This window comes from Manis javanica, chromosome 5 (genome assembly GCF_040802235.1).
Source record: "Manis javanica isolate MJ-LG chromosome 5, MJ_LKY, whole genome shotgun sequence".
In the NCBI taxonomy this organism is placed as follows: Eukaryota; Metazoa; Chordata; class Mammalia; order Pholidota; family Manidae; genus Manis; species Manis javanica.
This window is the reverse complement of record NC_133160.1, coordinates 86,401,626-86,428,312: the sequence shown is the minus strand read 5'-3', so window position 1 is coordinate 86,428,312 and position 26,687 is coordinate 86,401,626. Positions and strand designations below refer to the sequence as shown.

Below are 26,687 nucleotides of genomic sequence, written 5' to 3'. Positions count from 1 at the left end.
GACCTAACCAGTCTTCCTGAAAAAGAATTCAAAATAAAAATCATGAACATGCTGACAGAGATGCAGAGAAAAATGCAAGAGCAATGGGATGAGATGCAGAGAAAAATGCAAGAGCAATGGGATGAGATGCAGAGAAAAATGCAAGAGCAATGGGATGAAGTCCGGAGGGAGATCACAGATGTCAGGAAGGAGATCACAGAAGTGAAACAAACCCTGGAAGGACATATAAACGGAATGGAAAAGATGCAAGAGGCCATTAAAGGAATAGAAACCAGAGAACAGGAACGTATAGAGGCTGACATAGAGAGAGATAAAAGGATCTCCAGGAATGAAACAACACTAAGAGAACTATGTGACCAATCCAAAAGGAATAATATTTGAATTATAGGGGTACCAGAAGAAGAAGAAAGAGGAAAAAGGGATAGAAAGTCTCTCTGAAGAAATAATTGCTGAAAACTTCCCCAAACTGGGGGAGGAAATAATCGAACAGACCACGGAAATACACACAACCCCCAACAGAAAGGATCCAAGGAGGACAACACCAAGACACATAATAATTAAAATGGTAAGGATCAAGGACAAGGAAAGAGTTTTAAAGGCAGCTAGAGAGAAAAAGGTCACCTACAAAGGAAAACCCATCAGGCTAACATCAGACTTCTCGACAGAAACCCTACAGGCCAGAAGAGAATGGCATGATATATTTAATGCAGTGAAACAGAAGGGCCTTGAACCAAGGATACTATATCCAGCACGACTATCATTTAAATATGATGGCGGGATTAAACAATTCCCAGACAAGCAAAAGCTGAGGGAATTTGCTATCCACAAACCACCTCTACAGGGCATCCTACAGGGACTGCTCTAGATGGGAGCACTCCTAAAAAGAGCACAGAACAAAACACACAACATATGAAGAATGGAGGAGGAGGAATAAGAAGGGAGAGAAGAAAAGAATCTCCAGACAGTGTATATAACAGCTCAATAAGCGAGCTAAGTTAGGCAGTAAGATACTAAAGAACCTAACCTTGAACCTTTGGTAACCACGAATCTAAAGCCTGCAATGGCAATAAGTACATATCTCTCAATAGTCACCCTAAACATAAATGGACTTAATGCACCAATCAAAAGACACAGAGTAATAGAATGGATAAAAAAGCAAGACCCATCTATATGCTCCTTACAAGAAACTCACCTCAAGCCCAAAGACAGGCACAGACTAAAAGTCAAGGGATGGAAAAACATATTTCAGGCAAACAACAGTGAAAAGAAAGCAGGGGTTGCAGTACTAATATCAGAAAAAATAGACTTCAAAACAAAGAAAGTAACAAGAGATAAAGAAGGATACTACATAATGATAAAGGGCTCAGTCCAAAAAGAGGATATAACCATTCTAAATATATATGCACCCAATACAGGAGCACCAGCATATGCGAAGCAAATACTAACAGAACTAAAGAGGGAAATAGACTGCAATGCATTCATTTTAGGAGACTTCAACACACCACTCACCCCAAAGGATAGATCCACCAGGCAGAAAATAAGTAAGGACACACAGGCACTGAACAACACACTAGAACAGATGGAACTAATAGACATCTACAGACCTCTACATCCAAAAGCAACAGAATATACATTCTTCTCAAGTGCACATGGAACATTCTCCAGAATAGACCACATACTAGCTTACAAAAAGAGCCTCAGTAAATTCCAAAATACTGAAATTCTACCAACCAATTTTTCAGACCACAAAGGTATAAAAGTAGAAATAAATTCTACAAAGAAAACAAAAAGGCTCACAAACACATGGAGGCTTAACAACATGCTACTAACTAATCAATGGATCAATGAATAAATCAAAATAGAGATCAAGGAATATATAGAAACAAATGACAAAAACAACACTAAGCCCCAACTTCTGTGGGACGCAGCGAAAGCAGGCTTAAGAGGAAAGTATATAGCAATCCAGGCACACTTGAAGAAGGAAGAACAATCCCAAATGAATAGTCTAACATCACAATTATCGAAACTGGAAAAAGAAGAACAAATGAGGCCTAAAGGCAGCAGAAGGAGAGACATAATAAAGATCAGAGAAGAAATAAACAAAATTGAGAAGAATAAAACAATAGCAAAAATCAACAAAACCAAGAGCTGGTTCTTTGAGAAAATAAACAAAATAGATAAGCCTCTAGCCTAACTTATTAAGAGAAATAGAGAATCAACACAAATCAACATAATCAGAAATGAGAATGGAAAAATCACGACAGACTCCACAGAAATACAAAGAATTATTAAAGACTACTATGAAAACCTATATGCCAACAAGCTGGAAAACCTAGAAGAAATGGACAACTTCCTAGAAAAATACAAACTCCCAAGACTGACCAAGGAAAAAACACAGAAGTTAAACAAACCAATTATGAGCAAAGAAATTGAAACGGTAATAAAAAAAACTATCCAAGAACAAAACCCCGGGGCCGGACGGATTTACGTCGGAATTTTATCAGACACACAGAGAAGACATAATACCCATTCTCCTTAAAGTGTTCCACAAAATAGAAGAGGAGGGAATACTCCCAAACTCATTCTATGAAGCCAACATCACCCTAATACCAAAACCAGGCAAAGACCCCACCAAAAAAGAAAATTACAGACCAATACCCCTGATGAATGTAGATGCAAATTACTCAATAAAATATTAGCAAACAGAATTCAACAGTATATCAAAAGGATCATACACCATGACCAAGTGGGATTCATGCCAGGGATGCAAGGATGGTACAACATTCGAAAATCCATCAACATCATCCACCACATCAACAAAAAGAAAGACAAAAACCACATGATCATCTCCATAGATGCTGAAAAAGCATTTGACAAAATTCAACATCCATTCATGATAAAAACTCTCAGCAAAATGGGAATAGAGGGCAAGTACCTCAACATAATAAAGGCCATATATGATAAACCCACAGCCAGCATTATACTGAACAGCAAGAAGCTGAAAGCATTTCCTCTGAGATCGGGAACCAGACAGGGATGCCCACTCTCCCCACTGTTATTTAACATATTACTGGAGGTCCTAGCCATGGCAATCAAACAAAACAAAGAAATACAAGGAATCCAGATTGGTAAAGAAGAAGTTAAACTGTCACTATTTGCAGATGATATGATACTGTACATAAAAAACCCTAAAGACTCCACTCCAAAACTACTAGAACTGATATCAGAATACAGCAAAGTTGCAGGATACAAAATTAACACACAGAAATCTGTAACTTTCCTATACACTAACAATGAATCAATAGAAAGAGAAATCAGGAAAATGATTCCATTCACCATTGCATCAAAAAGAATAAAATATCTAGGAATAAACCTAACCAAAGAAGTGAAAGACTTATACTCTGAAAACTACAAGTCACTCTTAAGAGAAATTAAAGGGGACACTAATAAATGGAAACTCATCCCATGCTCATGGCTAGGAAGAATTAATATCGTCAAAATGGCCATCCTGCCCAAAGCAATATACAGATTTGATGCAATCCCTCTTAAATTAACAGCAACATTCTTCAATGAATTGGAACAAATAATTCAAAAATTCATATGGAAACACCAAAGACCCCGAATAGCCAAAGCAATCCTGAAAAAGAAGAATAAAGTAGGGGGGATCTCACTCCCCAACTTCAAGCTCTACTACAAAGCCATAGTAATCAAGACAATTTGGTACTGGCACAAGAACAGAGCCACAGACCAGTGGAACAGATTAGAGACTCCAGACATTAACCCAAACATATATGGTCAATTAATATTTGATAAAGGAGCCATGGACATACAATGGGGAAAGGACAGTCTCTTCAACAGATGGTGCTGGCAAAACTGGACAGCTACATGTAGGAGAATGAAACTGGACCATTGTCTAACCCCATATACAAAGGTAAACTCAAAATGGATCAAACACCTGAATGTAAGTCATGAAACCATTAAACACTTGGAAAAAAACATAGGCAAAAACCTCGGAGACATAAACATGAGTGACCTCTTCTTGAACATATCTCCCCGGGCAAGGAAAACAACAGCAAAAATGAGCAAGTGGGACTACATTAAACTGAAAAGCTTCTGTACAGCGAAAGAGACCATCAATAGAACAAAAAGGAACCCTACAGTATGGGAAAATATATTTGAAAATGACAGATCCGATAAAGGCTTGACATCCAGAATATATAAAGAGCTCACACGCCTCAACAAACAAAAAACAAATAACCCAATTAAAAAATGGGCAGAGGAACTGAACAGTTCTCTAAAAAAGAAATACAATGGCCAAGAGACACATGAAAAGATGCTCCACATTGCTAATTATCAGAGAAATGCAAATTAAAACTACAATGAGGTATCACCTCACACCAGTAAGGATGGCTGCCATCCAAAAGACAAACAACAACAAATGTTGGCGAGGCTGTGGAGAAAGGGGAACCCTCCTACACTGCTGGTGGGAATGTAAATTAGTTCAACCATTGTGGAAAGCAGTATGGAGGTTCATCAAAATGCTCAAAACAGACCTACCATTTGACCCAGGAATTCCACTCCTAGGAATTTACCCTAAGAACGCAGCAATCAAGTTTGAGAAAGACAGATGCACCCCTATGTTTATCACAGCACTATTTACAATAGCCAAGAATTAGAAGCAACCTAAGTGTCAATCGGTAGATGAATGGATAAAGAAGATGTGGTACATATACACAATGGAATACTACTCAGCCATAAGAAGAGGGAAAATCCTACCATTTGCAGCAACATGGATGGAGCTGGAGAGTATTATGCTCAGTGAAATAAGCCAAGCGGAGAAAGAGAAATACCAAATGATTTCACTCATCTGAGGAGTATAAGAACAAAGGAAAAACTGAAGAAACAAAACAGCAGCAGCGGAATTACAGAATCCAAAAATGGACTAACAGGTACCAAAGGGAAAGGAACTGGGGAGGATGGGTGGGCAGGGAGGGATAAGAGGGGAAAGAAAAAAGGGGGTATTAAGATTAGCATGCATAGCAGGGGGAGGGAGAAAGGGGAGGGAGGGCTGTACAACACAGAGAGGACAAGTAGTGATTCTACAACATTTTGCTAAGCTGATGGACAGTAACCGTAATGTGGTTGTTAGGGGGGACCTGATATAGGGGAGAGCATAGTAAACATAGTATTCTTCATGTAAGTGTAGATTAAAGATTTAAAAAAAAAGAAAGATAGAAAGAAAAGGGGGATTACTCCTTGATAGGATAAAAAAAAAAAAAAAGCAGTTCCTATGTGCTGACCTCCAATGAGTTCTGCACAGTGGTATAGAGGGCATGTCAAAGTGTGGGCAAAGGGTCTGTTTGTTTCTATGCAGAAGATCAAGGCCTAGCTTGGATACCCAGAAAATGAACTAAGATACAATATGAGGAGGAGCTTCTGGCATCAGCACTCTCTGCAGGACTCGTGCCGGGGGATGATCATCAAAAAGCCTCCACAGGGATCTGGGCGATGCTACGGTTGTGGCTGCGTCCATCCCACCATTTCCTGGACTTACCACTGGAATGAGGAGGGAGATTTCTAGGCTGGCATGTGCATACAGTGAGACAACGAATTTGAGTGGATCTGTACTGTTGGAACTCAACCAGGAGTTGGGAGGGGTGCAAGTTGTAGCGCTCCAAAATCTTACAACTATAGACTATCTACGGTTAAAAGAACATATGGGATGTGAACAGATCCCAGAATGGGTTGCTTTAATTTGTCTGATTTCTCTCTGACTGTTCAAGTACAGTTGGACAATATCCATCATATCATAGACAAATTTTCACAAATGCCTAGGGTGCCTAACTGGTTTTCTTGGCTTCACTGGAGATGGCTGGTAATTATAGATTTGCTTAGTTTATGTCACCGTATTCCTATTATGTTAATATGTGTGCGCAAGTTAGTTAGTAGTTTAAAACCTATACATGCTTAAGGTACTCTATAAGAAGATATGTCAAAGAAATAATCAATCTTCCCATGTTTTCTTCCATCTGCTACCTCTATAGCTTTTCTTCTTCCTTCCTAATTACAACCCTTAAATAGAATTTGTGCCTCATATCGAATTTACCGAGCATCATAATTCCTCCAGGTGGTAAAGATACCTCGAGACAAGTGCTGGGCATAGAAGCCACAGGGCATAAATCTGCAAAGAAGTAAAAAGCTAACCTTTTCAAACAATATGGCTTCTCTCTCACTTACCAACTTTACATCTCCCTGTATGGCCCCGGAAGATGACTGCTTAGCCAGAGACGGGTAAGATTCCTCAAGGGAGGAACAACCTAAGACAGGCACAGTCACAGGGGGGCCATCAGGTGAGAAATCGGGGAACAATGGTGGTGAAGCTTAGAACCTCACCCCCGCCCTGTTTTGAGAGAAAGCTTCTGCGTCCGTGGATGTTTTATTGCCCTTCTCTAGCTCGGATTAGCACATAGTCTACAGGCACACACATGATCATCTACAATTGCTCTCTTACAACACTAAACTATGTTTTCAACCTTTATCTTGCATCTACCTACCACTTCAGCATTTTATTAATAATAAAAATGATAATAATAATAAAGGAAGAAATGTGGGATCCACATATAAATCAAGTATAAAAATCAAACGAATATTTATATTTGACCTGATTGTTTATAGTTCATAATGCGTGATCAAAACCGAAAGTTTCTGTGATGAATGCCCTTTACCAATGTACTGTTCACCATGTAAGAACTTATTCACTATGTAAGAATTCGTTCACCATGTAAGAACTTGTTCATTATGCTTCAGAAGATTGGAGACTGATGAGAATTAGACTTGAGATGGATTAATGATTGTGCATTGAGCATTGACCCCCCCTATACAGAATTTTATTGTTGTTAACAACCATTTGATCAATAAATATGAGAGATGCCCTCTCAAAAAAAAAATGATAGAAATGCTGCTGGATAGAAATTTTTCAAAGAAGGAATTAAGTATTAACCATTTTACAATTCAGTCCAAAACCTAAATGCTATTAATCTTACTTTATTCAGGAGAGCATTGGTCTACATGAGCTCTTAGTCTTAAATAAAAGGTATTTCGAACACCCTTGGGAATTCCAGATACAATTTCATATATACCCAGTAATGACGCAATAACCTATGAGTCTGAAATATAAAAACAAAGATTACTTGAAAAAAAAAAATTTGAGGACATGGAGAAAATAAATTGACACCATGGCCTGAATACCTAATGGCTTTCCTGCATCTTCACTTGCCCCTTAGAGTCTGTTCTCACCAATGTAGCCACGGTGACTTTAAAATCTAAATCAGATCATATCATCTTTGTCAAAATCCATCAAAGCTCCCCTATCATTCAGAATAAGAAATAATACTCTTAAAATAGTTTTTACAGACTATTTTATAGGGTCTTTCATAACAATGCGCCTCCATTTTCACCCCCAGATCCAAACACTTTTCTGATCCCACCTCCTCCTTTCTCCCCTAGACTTTACTCAGGCAGTCACCAAGGTTCTTCAGGTATTTCTTGAACATGTCAGGTATCCTCCTGCTCATGGCCTTTGGGGCTGTGGCCTGGAATGCTCTTCCTTCACACAGCCGCTCAGCCACTCCCTTGCCATCTACAACCTTGACTCATGTGAGTCCTCCCCTCCGTGAAGCTGTCCCTAACTACCTCTTTAGTAACTGCTACTGCCATCCCACTTCTTCACACTTTATCCCCTCTTCCCTGCTCATTTTTCATCACAGCATTTACTGCATTCAAGAACACTATATATTTTATTGGTGTACTTATTACTATCTATCTCCCCAGCTAGAATGTTAGCTATGTGAGAATAAAAGTTTTTCTACTTTTTCTTTAATACTGCACCCCCTGCACCTAGAATCTTACCACACATAGCAGGTGCTAATTTAATAGCTGATAAATTAATGGGGAAAAAGTTTTCAAAGCAGCCATAGTTATTAGAAAAGATTTCTGTTGTTCTTCAAGTGAAGATTTGAAGTTACTACTTTCTTTCTCATAATTACTTTAAGAAAAAAACTTATAAATTGGATTTCTAGCCTAATATCACTCCTGAACACACCTTATGTAGCAATATTACTTGACTATCTGAATATGAATTTTCCTATTTAGTGGTCTCTAAATCAAATATTAATTTACTAAGAAATTCAGTTGCTGCCAGGCAGCATTATCACTTTATAAGACATATAAAATCCAAGGGTATCTTCTTAGCTAGGAGAAGGAAAGGTTGTGAAATAGCCACACTAAATGGAAAAAAGTGTGTAAGAGTCTTATTTCATTTTTCTTGAGCCAAAATGCACCTATACCCAGCACCAGTCACAATTTAGCCAATGCACAGTGGGTAACTCATAGCAACAGGACACTACAGAGAGAGTGAATGTGCATAAACAACAATAAACTGGTGATGTTAATTATCATCCTACAAAATTAAATGGTCATAATCTGGAATAAAGAACTTAAAAATTCAGCTAAAAGATTTCAAGGCTTTTTATTTAAATTCTATGGATTAAAAAAAAGATTTTAATGTTATTTTTAACTTTATCTTTCCCAAAAGACTTAATACATTTCACTGCTAGAATTTTCAGCATTTCTATTAGACTGGCCCATGTCATTTGTAAGATTAAAGGATGTTTTGGCTGTTTGCCCCTTACCGATTCAATCAATGATCTTGCTTCCTCTTGAGTGCAATGGAAAGGGCTATCACATACGTGCACATTTGTGCTGGAGAGGAAAAAAGAATGTTATTATTAAACAGGATAAAAATGGGACCAATTGCCAAAAAGAAAACCAGCTCCAAATATTCCACACTGACTGTCTGAGTCTAGCCAGTGAAAAAGGACCTGAATGAATATAAATGAGGACAACTGAGATTCCTATACATTCTTCCAGGCAAGGTTATAAATATAAAGTGTTCCACAGCACTGCATTCTCCAGAATTCAAATTAAAAAACATTAAGTGATACTACACAAATCTAAATAGTATCTTTATATATACAAAAGGCTATGACACAACTATCCTTCACCTTCACTAAAAAAAAAGAAAAAACAAATTTGACCTATAGAATGATGACTATAAGGAAGAATCTCCTCTCAGTGACATGATAGACACGGTAAATGGCTACTGAAAGATGCTGTGGAATCCCTTTTTCAGACAGGAATGAAGGATTAAACTGAGTGGTAGGAGGAAACCAGATGAGTCAGAAAACCTGGTTTTCGTTTAAGTTAGGAAGTTCAGCAAGCATAAGACAGCAGCTCCATCAGTAACGGCTCTGGAAGTTCAAAAGCCTTTCCACACAATGCGGAATGGCATGCTACCTCCCTAAGCATGCCACCCCTGATGGACTTCCTACTTCCCAGACAAAAACAAAAGCATCATTCCTTTCAAATACAGAAAGTTCAGTTTTTAAAAATTTCATCTAAGAAATCAGCAAATTAAGATGGAGAGAGAAAGAGATAGTAAAGAGGGAGTTAAAGCCAAATTATTTTTAAAAATAGAAGGAAAAGTGATTAACAGATCCTGGAAGGAGATAAATAACAGATGAAACAAACATGCACACCCCCTAAGTGGATCTTAGGGACATACATTATCAAATTAATTTTTGAAATGGCTTTATGAATTATGTTGGGATGTATATGATACAAAAATCTGTCTAGTTATTTATCTTTCTGATTTGTAATCAAACATTGGGTATATAGCAATTATAGTATGTCTTGTTTTGATTTCTATCCAGACACAAAATGAGAAATTTATTTTCATTCTTGGTATGAATAAAATTTGATGAAAGTTGCATTACCATCTTTAAGACTAATTATTTTGTATTCTGTACAACTCTTGTTTAAATTAAAATTGAAAAAGGTAAGGCCTTATAATCCACCTGTATTCCTAAAAAAGGTCAAAATTGAATTTAAAAAGCACAGTGTAAAAAATTAGACACGGCAAAGTCTCAAGTGGTAGTCCTCTTAGGAAAGCATGATGTAGAGTAAATATTCCACTATTTTTAAAATTACAACTAAACCAAAATAAGATATTCCTTGGAAATTTGGGGAAAAAGAGGAAAGAGAGGAATCTTCTCTAAGTAGGGTTGCTAGATAAAATACAGAACACTCAGTTACATTTGAATTTCAGATAAACATCACATGTTTTTAGTATAATTATATCCTAAATATTATATGAGACATTTCTATTAAACAGATGTGCTGATCTGAAGTAGATTTAACTAGGTGTCCTACATTTTTACCTGTTAAATCTGATATCCTATTTCTAAAGTTATCCTCTACTCCCACAGCAAATCAAACCATCAATCGAAATAGTAGAAAAGAGAGATGATACTAAAGCCAGCACTATAAATTTTTTAAAATCTGAGTAACTTTTTAAATTATCTCCAATAAAGTATCTTGACAAGTGACCAGCAGAATCTAGGAAAGCCAACAGGCTCTGCCATTTTTCACTCTGGACGAATTACTGGTGCAGCTGTTTCAAGAACAAAATGTAAGATGTATACAGATTGACCTAGGAGACTCCTGCATGATAAACCAAATACAAAAGATGAAAGATTACAAAGCCCCTTGTTATTATTTCTCCAGTAGGCTCTCATATTATTAGCATTTTATTAGCTAAACATTGCCAACTTCCTCGCTGATACACTTTTAGTTACTAAAATATGGAATTTGGGTTGTAATACCCTTTCCTCTGGATTTAATAAAGTGATTTTTACTGTGAATGTTTGAAGGTATAATAAAAGGCAGGCTATCAAGAAACACTTTTTATTTTCTCTGATTTGGCCCTTATGTAAAAATAGTTAACCTGACTCCTATTTATTGATCGATTCAAGAAATACTTATACTATATATAGGAATGTTTCTAGATGCTGGGCATACAATATAGGACCGTGGAGCCCCTATGGAACTTATACTTAGGGTTCTTAGCTCTCGCACTGTGGCCTTCCAGAGAAAAAGCAACATCGTTACAGGAGAGATGCCCAGCTGACGGTGCCTACTATGAATGAGCTGAGAACTAATGACACAGAAGAATGTGCTTTCCTTTGTGTAGTTAAGATACTGAACATTTTGTTCTAAATTTATGAACATTCTAGCCTACACACAATCTTGATGGCCAACATACGCAGACATGGTATTAGAGCAGAAGATCACCAGTGCCACAGACACTGTGGGCAGCACAGCAGCCTGCACGTACAAGCTGCAACAGGGTATGTGAACAGGCACGTAATAGTGCAAAATACCTGATTAAATAAAAAGAAACAGAAAATCACGTGCAAATGATACACAAAAGAAGAAATTTATAGGGCCAGCAATATGGAACTTTAGTAAAGAGAAAATCACTTTCTCAAGACAATCTCAGATCAGACAAAGGCGCACACGCATGTGAATCCTCAAACACAGCGTCACGCATACAGATTTGTCAAAGCTTTTCTTCTAAAGCAAAGTAGTCAAGAAAAGCGGAAAGAGAAAATTTAAGAGATAAGAATAACAATGGCTTTGGATAATAACCTCCAAAATTTGTAGAAGAAAACTGACAGTGAAGTAAATCTACACAAAACTAAAAAACTGAGTTCTCCATACAGATCAAATACATCTTCCACTGGAGAGGTGAAGAGAAAGAATTTCAAGACTGAAACAATTTGGGAGAATGAAAACAATATATTTATATATAGTTGACACCTGAACAATATGGGGCTAGGGGCACCAAAAATCCCCATCTAACTTTTGACTCCCCCAAAACTTAACAGCTAATAGCTTACTGTTGATCAGAAGCCTTACTGATAACATAGTTGATTAACACATTTCATACATTATATATATAACATACTGTATTCTTACAATAAAGGTACAGAAAAGAATATGCTTTTTTTCAAATTGTTATAAATCTCCAAAGAATTTTCCAATATATTTTTTGAAAATAATCTAAAAATCTGCATGTGAATAGACCTGTGCAGTTCAAACCCATGTTGTTCAAGGGTCAACTGTAGGTATGTATGCATGTATGTAAATATATATACATGTTTTTCAATCAGTAAGCATGGTTACCTACCATATGCCCAGTCCTGTCACTAAGTACTAAGGTACAAATTCAATTTAGAACATAAAAAAATAATAAAACATTCCAAGTTCTCCATGGAGGTGTGTACAGCAGTGATATAAGAGCACAGGTGGGAGTATAGTTAATCTGTCCAGAAGAAATGAAAATTCTGTGCAGAGCCGACATCTAACCTGCTTCTTGAAGAATAAGCAGGTTCACTCATGGAGGAAAGACAGTGAGATAGGAAGGGACAGAACATGAGGCTGGAAGAGCAGTTTCGGATATATTTTTTAATATACAGAAGAGTTGGATCACATTCTATATCCAAAGGAAGCCATAAAGGAGTTATGAGCTCCAACACATTTGTGATTTTTTGAAAAGTGACAATCACATTTGTATTTTTCAAAGATAATTCTGACTATACTGCATAAAATATATTAAACAAGAGAACAGTTATAATATAAAACAATTCATGAGTAAAGAAATAATAGGTAACTTGAGTTAATAAAGCAGTTTTACAGCTAGAAGGGGTATTCAAAACTTGAAAAATTTAGAAGACAAATGGATCATCATAGTGAATAATGACTAGTGAAACAAAATAAACTGGTAAAATGAATAGTACATTTCTGATTTCTTAAAACTAAGGTAGATAAATAAGCTGGGGTTGAAGAGAGGGCAAAAGGAGCTGAGTAACCTCAAATGGCAAAACAAGCTGTTTCCTAAAACAGAGTGTTAAGTTTTTAGCTGAGAACAGAAATAATGGAATTCTCTCTGTTAAAAATATGTAGCTTTCAGAGTAAACACTGATCAGTGGGAAAAAATAATAAAAATGACAATGAAAGTTACTGTGATCAAGAGGATTACTCAGAGTCAATTAAAAGATTTTAAAAAATTCAGTGTTCCTAGAAACAGCAGAGTTGCTACTAGATTTAAAAAAAACAACAAATATTTGTTGGCTTTAAAATATTATTCAACAATTTACTCCAACAGCTATTTATTGTGTAACTACTGCATGTCAGGCATAAGGAATATAAACATAAATAAGGCACATTTATTTATTCGCTTTTGAGGAACTTACTTACATTCCAGAGAAGGAGACAAATTCATAAACCAAGAAGTTAGTACCTATGGTAAACACAATGACAAGTACACAGCAGGGTAAGATGTACACAAGCATAACGGCACCAGAAACCAGAACGGTGGGACATTTCCTAGAGAAGGTGAACAGTCAAAACTGTCTTAAAGATGAGTAAGCTAGCCAGTTCAAGAGATGGTAAGACCATCGTGGCAAAGGAAACAGAATAAGTAACAGCCCAGACACATTTAACAGCATGTTTGTGAGGAGAGATAAGGGGTCCTAAGGTGCTGGAACACAAAATAAGAGGTAAGAAATGATGGGAAATGAAGCTAGACAGGTGGCAGGGATCAAAATCCTGGAAGGCCTTGTTTGGTCTTCTGTAAGAAGTCTGGATTGTATGGTTCTTAAACAGAGAGGCTTAGCTCCCAGAAGCATCCAGTGAGCTTTCAAAACATACAGATGCTTAGACCCTACTCCTCAGAGATCCTAAGCCTAAGGTAGGGACAGTGCACTTGAATTTTCTAACGGTTTCTTAGGTAATTCTGATGTACTGTACATTGTTTGAGAGAACCACTGTGATAAATAATGTGAGCCTAAAATGAACTGATCGGGAAAACCAAGTCAAACAGGAAGGTGGGGAGGAGTGCTCATCAGGAACAGAGTATATTTTAAGGAACTGAGAGAGAAGCAATTCATCTGGTAAAGACAAAGGAAATAAAATCAACAATGAATATATTTTGTGAATCAACTACAAATAAAAAAACAAGAATAAAAGGACACAGATGAGTCATGAAGAGTTTTTACTTTCTGCACTGAAAGGGCAGGGACTCTATGTATTGCAGGGACAGCAGTGATCCTACTATCAGTGCAGTGCCTGGCAGCAGCCCCTTAATCAGTATTTGCTGAAACAGTGCGTGGCTTCCCAAGTTCCCAATTCGGAGAAGGGTACAATGAAGTTGGGTGAATGACTGTACTGTGGCTGCTAAGAGTCAGTTGTTTTTGTTTCCAAACCTGCTTATACCAGTTGTCCTTATTTCTATAATTTCATAACAGAAGTGGGATTTATGCTCATTGATGAAGGGAGCGTGGTAAGAGAACTGTTTTGTGCACTCCAAGAACTCTAAAAAGCTTCCATAAAGGTGAGCCACTACACAGACTTAGTGTTGTCTTAGGTGTGGGTAAGACAACTGTGCAAGGTTAGAAAAAATGACTGAAAATCTATAGGGTTTTAATGTAAGGAAGGAGTTTAAGGATTACAGGGTCTCCTCGTTATTTTCTATTATATAGTATGTTAGAATTATATAATCTGTATGGAATCTGTATGGAAAAGGTCTTAGCTCTATACCCAAAAATTGGTGAATGAATGTACATTTAAATGTTTTAAAGTAGAACAAAATGTCTGAGTTACATTTGTTACTACTGTTTGACTCCCCTTAATCAATCAGCTGGTGGCCCAGATCATGCTAGATAAGGCTTTCTACTGTTCTTATCAAGAAATGATGTGGCAATTATCACATAAATAACCATATGTTTGCATGTTGAAAAATATGTTTTTTACTTCATTTTGCATACCTGTCTTATAATTAAATGCCTGTCTACTTGACAGTATCCCCAAGTAACTAGAATTCCCTTGAGAAAAGGGGCCATGTCAGTTCCTAGTTTCATAGTGCCCAGCAAAAAATTAGGTACTAAGTATTTTTTAAGGGGAGGAAAAGCAGTTTTCCTAAGAAAAATCACATGTGAGTCATTACATGTGCATTTAGTACCAATTAATAATAAAATAACATTACAAAGAAAAGATAAATACTTACCAATTTATAGCCCCTCCATCACTCTTCTTCATAAGCAGTGCTTTCCAACATTCGTGAGTAGACTTAATAACTTCAAGAGCAAAAGCCTAGTTCCAAACCAAAACCAGACATAGTAATCACACTATATTAACATGGAACTATTCTCATTATGAACATTAACTGTTAAGAAAAAGAGCCCTGGAGTCAGGCAAACTTGGTATAAAAAATTCTGGCATCCTTATTTACCAGCTATGTGATTTTAATTTCTTCATCTATAAAATGGTATATAGTGGGGATAATCTAAATCAGGAGTTGGCAAACAGGGGCCTGTAGGCCAAAGCCAGCCCATCACCTGTGTTTGTACATGCAGTTTTACTGGACACAGTCATGCCCATTTGTGCATGGCCTATGACAGCCTTGGCACAATGCCACAGCTGTGTAGTTACGACAGAGACCATACAGCCTGCAAAGTCTAAAATATTTACTATCTGGTCCTTCACAGAAAAAAGTTTACCAATCCTGATTTAAATCACAGAGCTGTTGGAAGTGTAAGATGTGGTATGCAAAGTACTTAGCCCAGTATACCTGGCCTGTAGTAAGCACACACCTATGAACTTCATTGTTATCAAAACCAAGCAGTCTAATTGAACAATCATTTAACTACCCATTCTCTGAAAGCAGTAAACCTCCTTAACATTTTCAAATTTTTTCTTAGTATGAATTCATAGGATCTTTAAAATGAAGAATCAACAATAGAAACACATCTAAGGAAAACTTGATTTATTATTCTAAAGTAGAAAATTCTTTAGACTTTTTTTTCCCAAAGTGTGGCCTATATTCCTTAAGGAGAGTCCTTATGTATTAACTAATTTATACTAGCTCCTTTCCACTTCACTGACAACTAAACACATTATGATAAGAAATGAAAAAAGTAAAGAATCTTGGGAACCAAAATGTAGTAATGATGGAAAATTTACTTCTGAAGAAAAAGCTCTCTCACATCTGCTGTTGCCTGAGATGGAGGAGAATGGCTTAACACTCAGTGTGATGCTGTCAGGGAGTCTCACCTAAGCTACAGGACAGAAAAGCCAATTTATTACTGGGACACTACAAGGAAAAATTTTTGGCCAAATTATCTGGATAACTGCAATTATTTAGAATCAATTCCAGGACATGTGTACCTCATTTTATTGCACTTCACTTTATTATGCTTTGCAGGTATTATGTTTTTTACAAACTGAAGATTTGTGGCAAACCTGTGAGCAAGTCTATTCATGCATTTGTCAACAGCTTTTGCTCACTTCACACCTCTGTGTCACATTTTGGTAATTTCACTATTAATGGTGATCTGCAACCAGTGATTACAATGTGCTGAAAACTCAGGTGATGGTTAGCAATTTTTAGTAATAAAGTTTTCTTAAATTAAGGTATGTACATATTTTTTTAGACATAATGCTACTACACATTTAACAGACTATAATACAGTGTACACACAGCTTTTATATGCACTGAGAAACCAAAAAATCTATTTGACTCGCCTTATTGTGATACTTGTTTTTATTGCAATGGTCTGGAACTCCTGCAGAATCTACGAGGTAGGCTAGGCCTGTCCATGGTTAAAGAAGTTAGCAGGGAAAAACCTAGATTGCAGCATGGGAGCCATCTTTCAACCATGGTGGAGAAATACAATTTAATTTTTCTGAGTCAGGCACTATATTTTAAAAAGCAGTGGTAAAAAGCAATGCATAAAATAATAATTTTCTGAAACAAAGTTGTATAGATGATCTAGTCTTCATTCAGAAAAGAATTAATATTTATCAAAATAAAACAAAATAAAAAGCCCCAAACCAACCTCTCTTATAAATTTTCATGAATTAGCAGTCTTAGAGGCAGTAAGGGCCACAGAAGTACTACAGAAGTTTGAAATGCATATTATTTTAAATATAAAATACATTTTTTAGGAGTGAGATAAAAAATTATTTTATAAATTTTCAACATTTCAACTTTAAGAAAGATAATCCAATGTAAAATAATAGCTTTCAACATAAATAAATCCTAGGTGAAGCCCTCAAGACCTTAAGAGTCCTTTTAAAAAATACTGGGTCCACGGAAGATGACTGGTTAGCCAGAGACGGGTAAGATTCCTCAAGGGAGGAACAACCTAAGACAGGCACAGTCGCAGGGGGGCCATCAGGTGAGAAACTGGGGATCAACAGAGGTGAGGCTCAGAACCTCACCCCCCCTGCTTTGAGAGAAATCTTCTGCATCCGTGGATGTTTTGCTGCCCTTGTCTAGCTTGGATTAATACTTAGTCCATAGGCACACACCTGATCATCTACATTTGCCCTCTTACAGCACTAAACTATGTTTTCTACATTTATCTTGCATCTACCTACCACTTCAGCATTTTATTAATAATAAAAAAAATAACAATAATAAAGGGAGAAATGTGGGATCCACATATAAATCAAGTATAAAAATCAAACAAATATTCATATTTGACCTGATTGTTTATAGTTCATAATGCGTGATCAAAACCGAAAGTTTCTGTGATGAATGCCCTTGTACTGTTCACCATGTAAGAATTTATTCACTATGTAAGAATTCATTCACCATGTAAGAACTTGTTCGTTATGCTTCAGAAGATTGGAGACTGACGAGAATTAGGCTTGAGATGGATTAATGATTGTACATTGAGCATTGACCCCCTGTACAGAATTTTATTGTTGTTAACAACCATTTGATCAATAAATATGAGAGATGCCCTCTCAAAAAAAAAAAATACTGGGTCCAGCAATATATGCTTATATTTCAAAACACTTATTGTAAAGCAAAAAACTTATTGTAATTTTTAAGTTTCAATTAACATGGCTTACTTACAAAACATACTTTACTTATTATTAGTCCCCACTTAAAATGGTTTGACTGTGTAATTTAGTTGTAGCTTTAAAAAAATATTCCATGTTTTAGACTTTAACTCTTTGGTCTATTCTCTCCACTTGTGTCAATATTAAAAACACTTAATGGTAACTCTGTGGTATTCTAATAGAAAAATGCTATGACAGTAAAGCAGTTCAAGTGCTTTCTTAATTGTTAAGCAGCTTAATTCAGTCATGGGAGAATGAACATTTCGGAGGAAATCCCCTTTGGATTTACATTAACAGTAAGTAACTTTCTCCTCTCCAGAATAGTAAATGGAAGGTTTTTCTTGATGCACAATGTGAAGAGTTAAACTGATCATGGAAATACTTCATTTTCTGAGATGAAACAGGTTATCAGTAGATAGATTAAAGATATTTATCAGCCTTATTAATTCACTTTGAGAGATCTCCTGAACAAAAATTCTTTAAAGATGAAATAAAGTCCTTAAATATGTGCATAAAAATATGCTCATAAAAAGCACTTTTATCATGCCTTTTAGAAATACTCATGTAAAAAAAAACAAAGTGAGAAGAGTATTATACAATTATCATAAGGTACATTTTAAAATAAAGATGATCATCTTCACCTTGTTTCTGAATTCTCCATTAAAAGCAAACTCGTTCTCTGGTTTTCCTTCGGGCACCTTATAAAATCTAAACCAATTTAGTGTAGCTTCCAAGTAACCTGGTTTGTATTTCTTAACATCATCAATATCTGTAAGCGAAGAAACAAAAAGGCTTTTTGTTAAAAATTAAAGTTCATTCCTATTAGTGGTAAAGCATTAGACTGAGGAGGAAAAAAAATATGGGGTCAGTCTGACTGTGCGGCTAACCAGCAATGTCATCAGCATGTATCTTACCACTTCTGGACATGTTTTCAAACGTAAAATGCTCCTCTCCTCCCTCCTACAAACATGTCTTGAACACCTTCAGATACTGTGTTAGGTACAGGGAATAAGAAGACGAAGACAACAAAGATTCTTTTCCTAAAGAGCTTAGAGGTTAGATTAAAGGCAACAGACAAAAAGACAAGAAGTCACAGTAAATGAGAAGACGGAGATACACTTCAGAATTAATGTTATTGTGGGGGCAATGGAGGGCTTAGAGTAGGGCAAGTCACAACATCAGGATCTGTGTTTTAGAAATAGCAAGCTAAAGGAATGCACAGAGGAACATACTAAAGTCGGACGAGAAGGGTTTCATGCACTTACACACCAAATATTTAGTAAGTTTCTCATTATGTGTCAGGCACTATTCTAAGCAGTGAAACAGTGAACAGAAACAAGTCCTTACTCTTATGGCTTACATAGTAGGAAGAGACAGAAAACAAACAAGCAAATACACAATATAATAAGTGGCAAAAAAGTCCAATGAGGAAAAATAAAGCAGAGTTAAGAAAGACAGAGAATGTGGCCAAGGCAAATTTAAATGGAGGGATACCTGGATGGTTCATTTTTCATTTCACATTCTGTAGTGATTTACAGGATTTATTTTTAAATTCTATTACTATGTAAACAGTCCAACCACTACATGTTGAAGACATTCATTTAACTGTAATTGGAAGTATTACTGTATTACTAATAATAGGCCCCTCCACAAAAGAGAGCCCCAAGGAATGTATCCTTTCCAATAAATACCTATTCAAGAAGTATGAGAAAAAAACTAGATGACACTAAAAGTCTTTACTCTCCATTAGACTTGGTTTGAGGGAAATTTAGCATAGTTCTTTATGCACAACATACCACGCCAAGGACAGACTTGGTAGCACTTGAAAAATTAGAAAGGTTTAACTAAAAACAGGAGATGACACAATGCACAGGAATAGTCAGACTTGCTCATCCAAGCCTTGTGGAATTCCTACTCAGTAGGTATGACAAGAAAAGGCATTTTCCAGGAGTGGGTTAAACAGACAGGAATTAGCCTTTTGCTTTCCATGCTTGCCTTTTGCCTGCTACTTACAGGTTTGCAGGAGTTACTTGTGCCTCCACAGGCCACATGTTTGACATAAGTAAAATGAATGTGGTAAGGCAGAGATCATAGGAATGGATGGCAGAGACCAAGGAAAACAGAAGATTGAGTATGCTGCCTAAAGACACTCAAATTTAGAATTTTAAAGTATGTTAATGGGGCACACATCTACCGAAAGTAATTATGGAGCAAACAGCAGAATTGTGACAACTAAGGGAAAGAAGAATCACTTGAAACTGAACACAAGCTACACTTGGCTCTATTAATCACAGCCACCACATATTTACTGAGTAAAAGATGAAAGATGTTTCAGATAGTGAATGCTAAAGATTAAGATCTGCTAATATATGTTTACTCTCCAAATTCTAATTCTTTTTTCTGTTTAAAGAGCTTCTTTCCAAGGTGAGCAGTGTTGACTGATCATTTTCCTACATCTTATCTGTTTTCGCAAAAAATCCTGTAAATCAACTGAGTTCCTCTAACTCAGTTTTTCCTACTTATAGGAAAAAAATATTTTCATCCACTGGAGGTGAGCAACCAGAAATGCACTTTAATCAATGCTCAAAATAATTTTTTATAGTTTAATCTGAGTTATGACTTCATCATATTATTGAAGAATTATCATCATTGTTTCTTACCTAATCTACCATTCTCTGTATAAACTGCATAATATTTTTTCAATAATTGTTCTTTTAGCTCACTGACTTCAAATAAGAAAGGCAAAGCTTAAGTTATCCAGTATCAGCTTAGGAGGCTTTCTCTTTAGAAGTTATGAAGAGGACCTGTTGAGTGTAACTCTCCAAATATAAAGCCAAACTTTCTCATTCTCAATATAATTAATTATATCCTGGGAAAATTCAGCTGCATTTTCACACACACACAAAAAAAATTAAAATAAGCAACCTGAACATTTTTAAAACCTCAAGAGTAAATGGCTCAAACCAAAATCTCATCTCTACTACCAAGTCAGTTCAATGAATTACTCTTCTGAAAGTATAAACAATTTCACCTAAAATCTATAAGCTGACTTATGTTTATAAAAGACTTTTACGTAAGTAACCTTATCTGCTCCTCATAAAATTTCTGAGAGTAGAAAAAAAGTACATTCATGTTAAACATAAGAAAACTACAGCTAAGAAAATGTAAAAAAATTGCCAAAATTATCCCACATTCAGGTAGAACTAGTATTATATAAATACAAGTCTTCTAATTCCATGAATCCTTCTTACTCTTCTATACTACCCAGTAATATTATCACAGGTCTTGTTTATATTAAAATAATATAAGTGTACATGTATTTTATTTTTATTTTCTTTTATTATTATACACATAAAACTTACCATTTTTAAGTGTATAATTTAGTGACATTAAGTACATCTATAATATTGTGGAACCATCACTATTATACATTTCCAGTATTTTTCATTAGATGTATTTTTTACTAAATTAAGAAAAGCAGCAATTCTCTAGTACTCATTTACTACACTCTAAGAATTAATTTTATAAGAAAGTTTCTATTACAGGTAATTATGTAATTTATTTTCAAAATGAAGTAATCCAACCAGAACAGTCCAGAAGATCTCTTATAAAGTCAAGCTAAATTTATTTGTTTGTTTTGAATTACAAATCAAACTCTTTTAATTGAGATCTACTTGATCAACTCCTTAGACAATTAACAAAGATCCCACACTTTCGTAAAATATTTTGACTGTTGTCCACAATACTCAATAGCATACTGAGTCGGTAGACAACTCCAGAATGAAGTCATACTTCGTTTCCACTGTAGTTTTATCTTTAGCACCAGGTGTGTTTATCCCAACTGTATCTGTTGTTATAATTATGAAATTTACTATTATATAGGGGAATGACTTTACCAATACAAAAGAGATTTTATTTACAAAAGTAATTCAAATATTTTGAAAGAATCTAATAAAACACGTTGTTAAAAATATCTGCAATCTATGTAGATTGCTCTGCAAGTGAGATGGGAAGAGGATTTTAGATAGGAAAGGTCATAATAAATCAATACATTGATACATAATTCATCATATAGTATTAACAATATATTATGCATATTATATGTAACAGTATATTAATAATGTATTATTTTATAGTATAGAGTATAATCAATATACTAACACAAATATATACCTTATAACACATGATAAATGCAAAAATATATAAGTACATGATAAAATGTATTTTAGTAAATTCCTGGATACAGTATGGAGGCAACTCATTCAAATACCTACAAGTAGAGGAGTCCTGGGAGAAAGACAAGAAGTGCCAATATTCTGAGGTATGAATGTGCTTAACATGTTTGAGCAAGTCACCAAGAAAGTCCTGTATTTGGTGCAGGGTGAAGCAAGAGAGTGTTAGGAGATGAGAGTAGAAAAGCAGCCACAGGCCAGTCACATAGGTCTCTATGGGCCACACCAAAGACTTCGACCTTTCCTTTGAGATGGAAGCCATCAGAGTTTGGGCAGAGGAGTACATGTTCTAGGTACATCTCTCCATTTGCTGTATAGGAAAAAGACTGTAGAGGAAGAAGAGGAGGCAGGAAATCCAATAGGAGGCTTCTGAGAGTGTCCATGTAGGTAAAATATGAGGGTCTAGATAAATGTAGTTGCACAGAAGTGGTGACAAGTGGTCAATTTTGGGTATTTTTAGAAAGCAGACCTGAGAGGAATTACCAATGAAAGAAAAAATTAAGAAGAACAGAAACCAGCAAAGATCAGACTCACATAAAATGTAGTGTGGAAGAGCTAAGAAGGATGACCAGTCTGTAACATTGTTACAACTTACAGTACAACTGAAAGCAGTCACCTAAATATGAATCACCTTAGTTTTTTTTAGTTCCATACAATGTGTTATATAATGTCTGACAATACTGTACAGCCATGATTTACTTTATAACAGCTGCTTCCAAATTTTGAAGCTTGATCAACAAAGATTATATGGAGTCTCCTTAGGAGAGTTTTTATATTTAAACTAAATATATGATTTATAAATAATCATAGTTCTATATAAATTTAGTGGAAATCATATTTTTCTTTATTAAATGCTAAAAAGCAAGAGAAAATAATGATGCAATATAATAAATTTTAAAGTTCAATTTGCTTTTTCAAGTCTAATACTCTCCATTTTAATTTGGTTTTTCTAAAGTAATTTTAATTTAGGAATTTATAAATGCAAGAAATTACTCTAAAATATCTTACTAAGAACCTATCATTTTCTGCAGACATAAGAGGATTATAACACTTGTCATTTTTTAAAAGCAATCTCTATGACTTATCTTTTTTCTTCATCAGGGATATTGTATACTTTGTATGTAATCAAGTTTCTTTTCAGTATAAACCAATTCACCTGTTTCTAAAATCAAAAACAATGTCACAAATTGCTACGCACTAAGCAAAAAAAAAAAAGTTTTGTGAATGAGAAATATCTTTGTTCTTTTTTAACCAAAAATACACTCTACACAATCTCACACCAGAGGCATCTCTAACTTCCCATCCACATACCCACCTGTGTGTACTTGCATGAAGATTCAGAGAAAATTAAAAGTGCTGTGTTTATCTGAATTATTTATACCAAGCCATAATATGAAGTGAGGATAGCATATAATCAGCTAAAGAATTTTTTTAATTTTTAGATAAAAACCAGTAACATAAATATAATGCCATACCTCTTTGCCCATATTATTTAAAAGAAAAGAAAAGCTAGGATATGGCCTCACGCTTGAAATTTTATCCAGAGTATGAAAGAATGAATGAATGAATGAATGAATGAATAAGGAGTTTCCAATCCATGGGATTTTAACCAAAGGAAGTGACTCAAATGCACAAAGCTCTCATTCCAGCACTATGATGCTCTACTCATAGAACTACACATGTGCATAGCGGCCTCAAAACAAAATCTGGGGAAGCAAGAACATAGGTCTTTAATGATATTCTATAAACATTCACAAGGAAAACAGTTCTGTCCCATAACACTCACTGTACTCTCTACATCACAAATAGAGGTTCCAGCTCAGAGAATACTTGCTTTAATTGTCTGTGCTTATGCTTACTCAGGATCTCTAAAAGGTTTTTATGTTTTCCACACAGATCTGAATATCTATGCTTCAGAGTACACAGACTAATAAATAGCATCCTTCATTTAGTTTCCTTCTCCATTCTCCATTTACATAAATTCTACTCTACCTATACTAGAAATATACATTAACATCATGAAAAATAATGCAAATTCTCACACTTCAATAAGTAATAACAAATGAGGTAATTTTACATAGAGGCCTGTTTGTATCATATCAAAAAGTCTCTCTGAAAAGATCTGGTAGATTTTTTCCAAAAAATTCATTGCCTTTTCATGGGAAATTTTACATGTCCAGTAAAATCAAGACCATCTAGGAAAAATTCAAATATTCTTCCAATCCAGTTTTAATTTGAAGCATATAAAAGCTCAGGCTCTGGGTCAGACAGAACTCCACTGAGGTTCCAGCTCCATCACTTACATAACTACCCTAAAGCACTTAAAAATGTGCCTATATTCCCAAGAAATCTATCCCAGCATCCTTTAAAAGGCTGTTTCCTACAGCACTACCTTTGAAGATAATTTCTAGAGTAGAAGAAAATCTTCTACTCTAGAAGACAGGCTAAAAATAATAGATTAAAAATATTTTCTAGAACAACCAAAATCTAAAGTTGGGAAAATACATTAGGGATCATTTACTGATTAGAGGATCAACCCTAGAACTTTAGAGGTGAAGAAACAAAAGCTTCAAGAGATTATATGACTTTTTCAAGGTCCAGTAATTAACAAACACAAGGGAGGAATTTAGAATTTAGGCCTCCGCTATCTTCACTACATCACAGAAATATGACTGAGACCTAAAAATCACTCTAAGAGGTTAAAGTTCAAAACAGTGGCAAAAGATTGATAATAATTCAACTTTATTCTTAATCATAGTACATTTTCCTCAATCGGTCCCTGTTCTTCAATTGCCTCCTTCCACATCCCTGTACACCCATGCCTGTTAAAGTGTGCCTATTAATGTAATCAAAGGGTTGAAGTTCCAAGAAGCCATTTTTTTTACTGGGACCCCTAATCATAACTATCCCACTGATGCCTATATTACTTGAGAGCAAATGGTCAGCCCTCCCAGAAAACACTGTCCAAGGCCGATACTTTCCAGAGGGGTGGGGTGATGCAGTGGTGAAGAGCATCTGGAGCCCAGCCGGATTCCAAACTCCCTGTATGACTATAGACAAGTTACTAACCAAACCCCTCCCCAACAGTTCCTCAGTTTCCTAATCTGAAAAAAAAATTAAGAAAGAATATAGCACATCTTGCTTGAGCTTGTAAAATCATTAAACAGATATTCCAAAAGAAGCACTCAGCACGGTTCCTAGGCACACAGTAATTGTTCCAGAAATGTTGGAGGTTTTAGGACGACAATGGTGACATGCCAGCCCCTTTCTGAGCCAAACCAAACATTCTTTCTGCTACAAAGGTGAACACCAGTATTTTCCCTTAAGATTACTATACTATTTCGTATTTTTTTCCCTAAGTGACAGTATTAAATTGGTTTTAGGAAATAAGGAAATCAAATACAACATTAATTTGCTTATTTTTTAAATAATAATTGCAGGGACAGTAGAAGTGTTTATTCAGCAAATGAAAATTTAAGTCAAATAGATTCAGGTTTCACGTTTATTCCTACCTTGAAAGACAACAAAAGCAACTATGTAGGCTTATCTGACTTTTAAATTTCTCTAAATGTACATCCAAATTCTACATACACAAAAGATATATAAATTCTGGTAACTTTAAGTGCGTGCAATGCTGACCTTTGCAAAAGCCCCAACTGCCTCATTTTAAACAATTCTCTTGTAATTAATCATTTATATTATTTATAATATATTATAAATATATAGGTAATAAAAAATTAATTATTTAATGTAATTAAATTATTCTCTTGTAAATAATACTCATCCCAGAATATATCTACATGATTTCAATTTCTGTTTTTCACTTTTTTTCATTTTCTTAAACCGGAAAATCACTGCAGAGGCAAGTTATTGCAGGACAACAGACAATTGTTTTTTCCTTTATTTAAAGACCAAACAAAAGAAGTCTGTAATGCTCTACAAGCTCAAGCAGCTTCTAGGCCTAAATTCCTCCTCTTGACAGTGCTTCACCTGAAATTGGGGCCCTTGGCACCAGTGGCAGCTCTGAGGAGGCTTGAACATCTGGGGCGTATCTGAAGCTCCACATTACAGAAGGTAGTTAATTAATGAAGAAATTACACATGTCCCAGCATTTCAGTCTTCTTTAAAAACTCTGAAACTTGGTTATTTCATAACCAACCACTATTAGACGAACGGCCGAGGCATCCTCTAGCAACCATTTAGGTGCCCTGGAAGTCTTATTGACTCCTTCAGGCCATTCAGGCGCCACCCACTGTGAGTATCAGGGCCTGGAACCTAATCACAGAGCAGTATGTGGTCGGAGTGCCCTCTAGGTACCAATGAGCCAGCACAGCAACCAACTTTCTATCAGGAAATACAAGGAATTTGTTTTTAAATATTATTTAGACCTTTTTTTTTTAGATTTTCACAGAGGGTACTTCAGTTTCAGAACACAAAACTTGAAGATTTAAATAATGCCCAAATTACAGAAACCAGTTTCTCACTGACATGTGTTCTGTCATGTAATGGCTACTTTTAGTTCAGTCATGTCAGAGTTAATACATATTAAAATAGTTAAAATATATATATGAATTATATATATAAATCTACCAAAGTTTGCCTTGTTCATATGTTCATACGAATCAAAGAAGTTATTTCATAAAA

General features: G+C 35.5%; 1 protein-coding gene across 4 annotated transcripts in view; it reads right to left on the bottom strand.

Annotated features, from left to right (window-relative positions):
• The window catches only part of PPA2 (inorganic pyrophosphatase 2), a 96,134-nt gene that overhangs the window by 28,882 nt on the left and 40,565 nt on the right, over positions 1–26,687 (bottom strand). For all 4 annotated transcript variants that reach the window (XR_005061806.2, XM_037020257.2, XM_037020256.2 and 1 more), the window contains 3 exons: positions 18,453–18,580; positions 14,966–15,051; positions 8,691–8,760 (listed from right to left, as the gene is read on the bottom strand). Coding sequence is in view for 3 of the 4 variants with exons in the window: in XM_037020257.2 (XP_036876152.1) it covers positions 8,691–8,760; positions 14,966–15,051; positions 18,453–18,580 (284 nt within the window). In the remaining variant the exon portion in view is untranslated. The remainder of the gene's footprint in view (positions 1–8,690; positions 8,761–14,965; positions 15,052–18,452; positions 18,581–26,687) is intronic.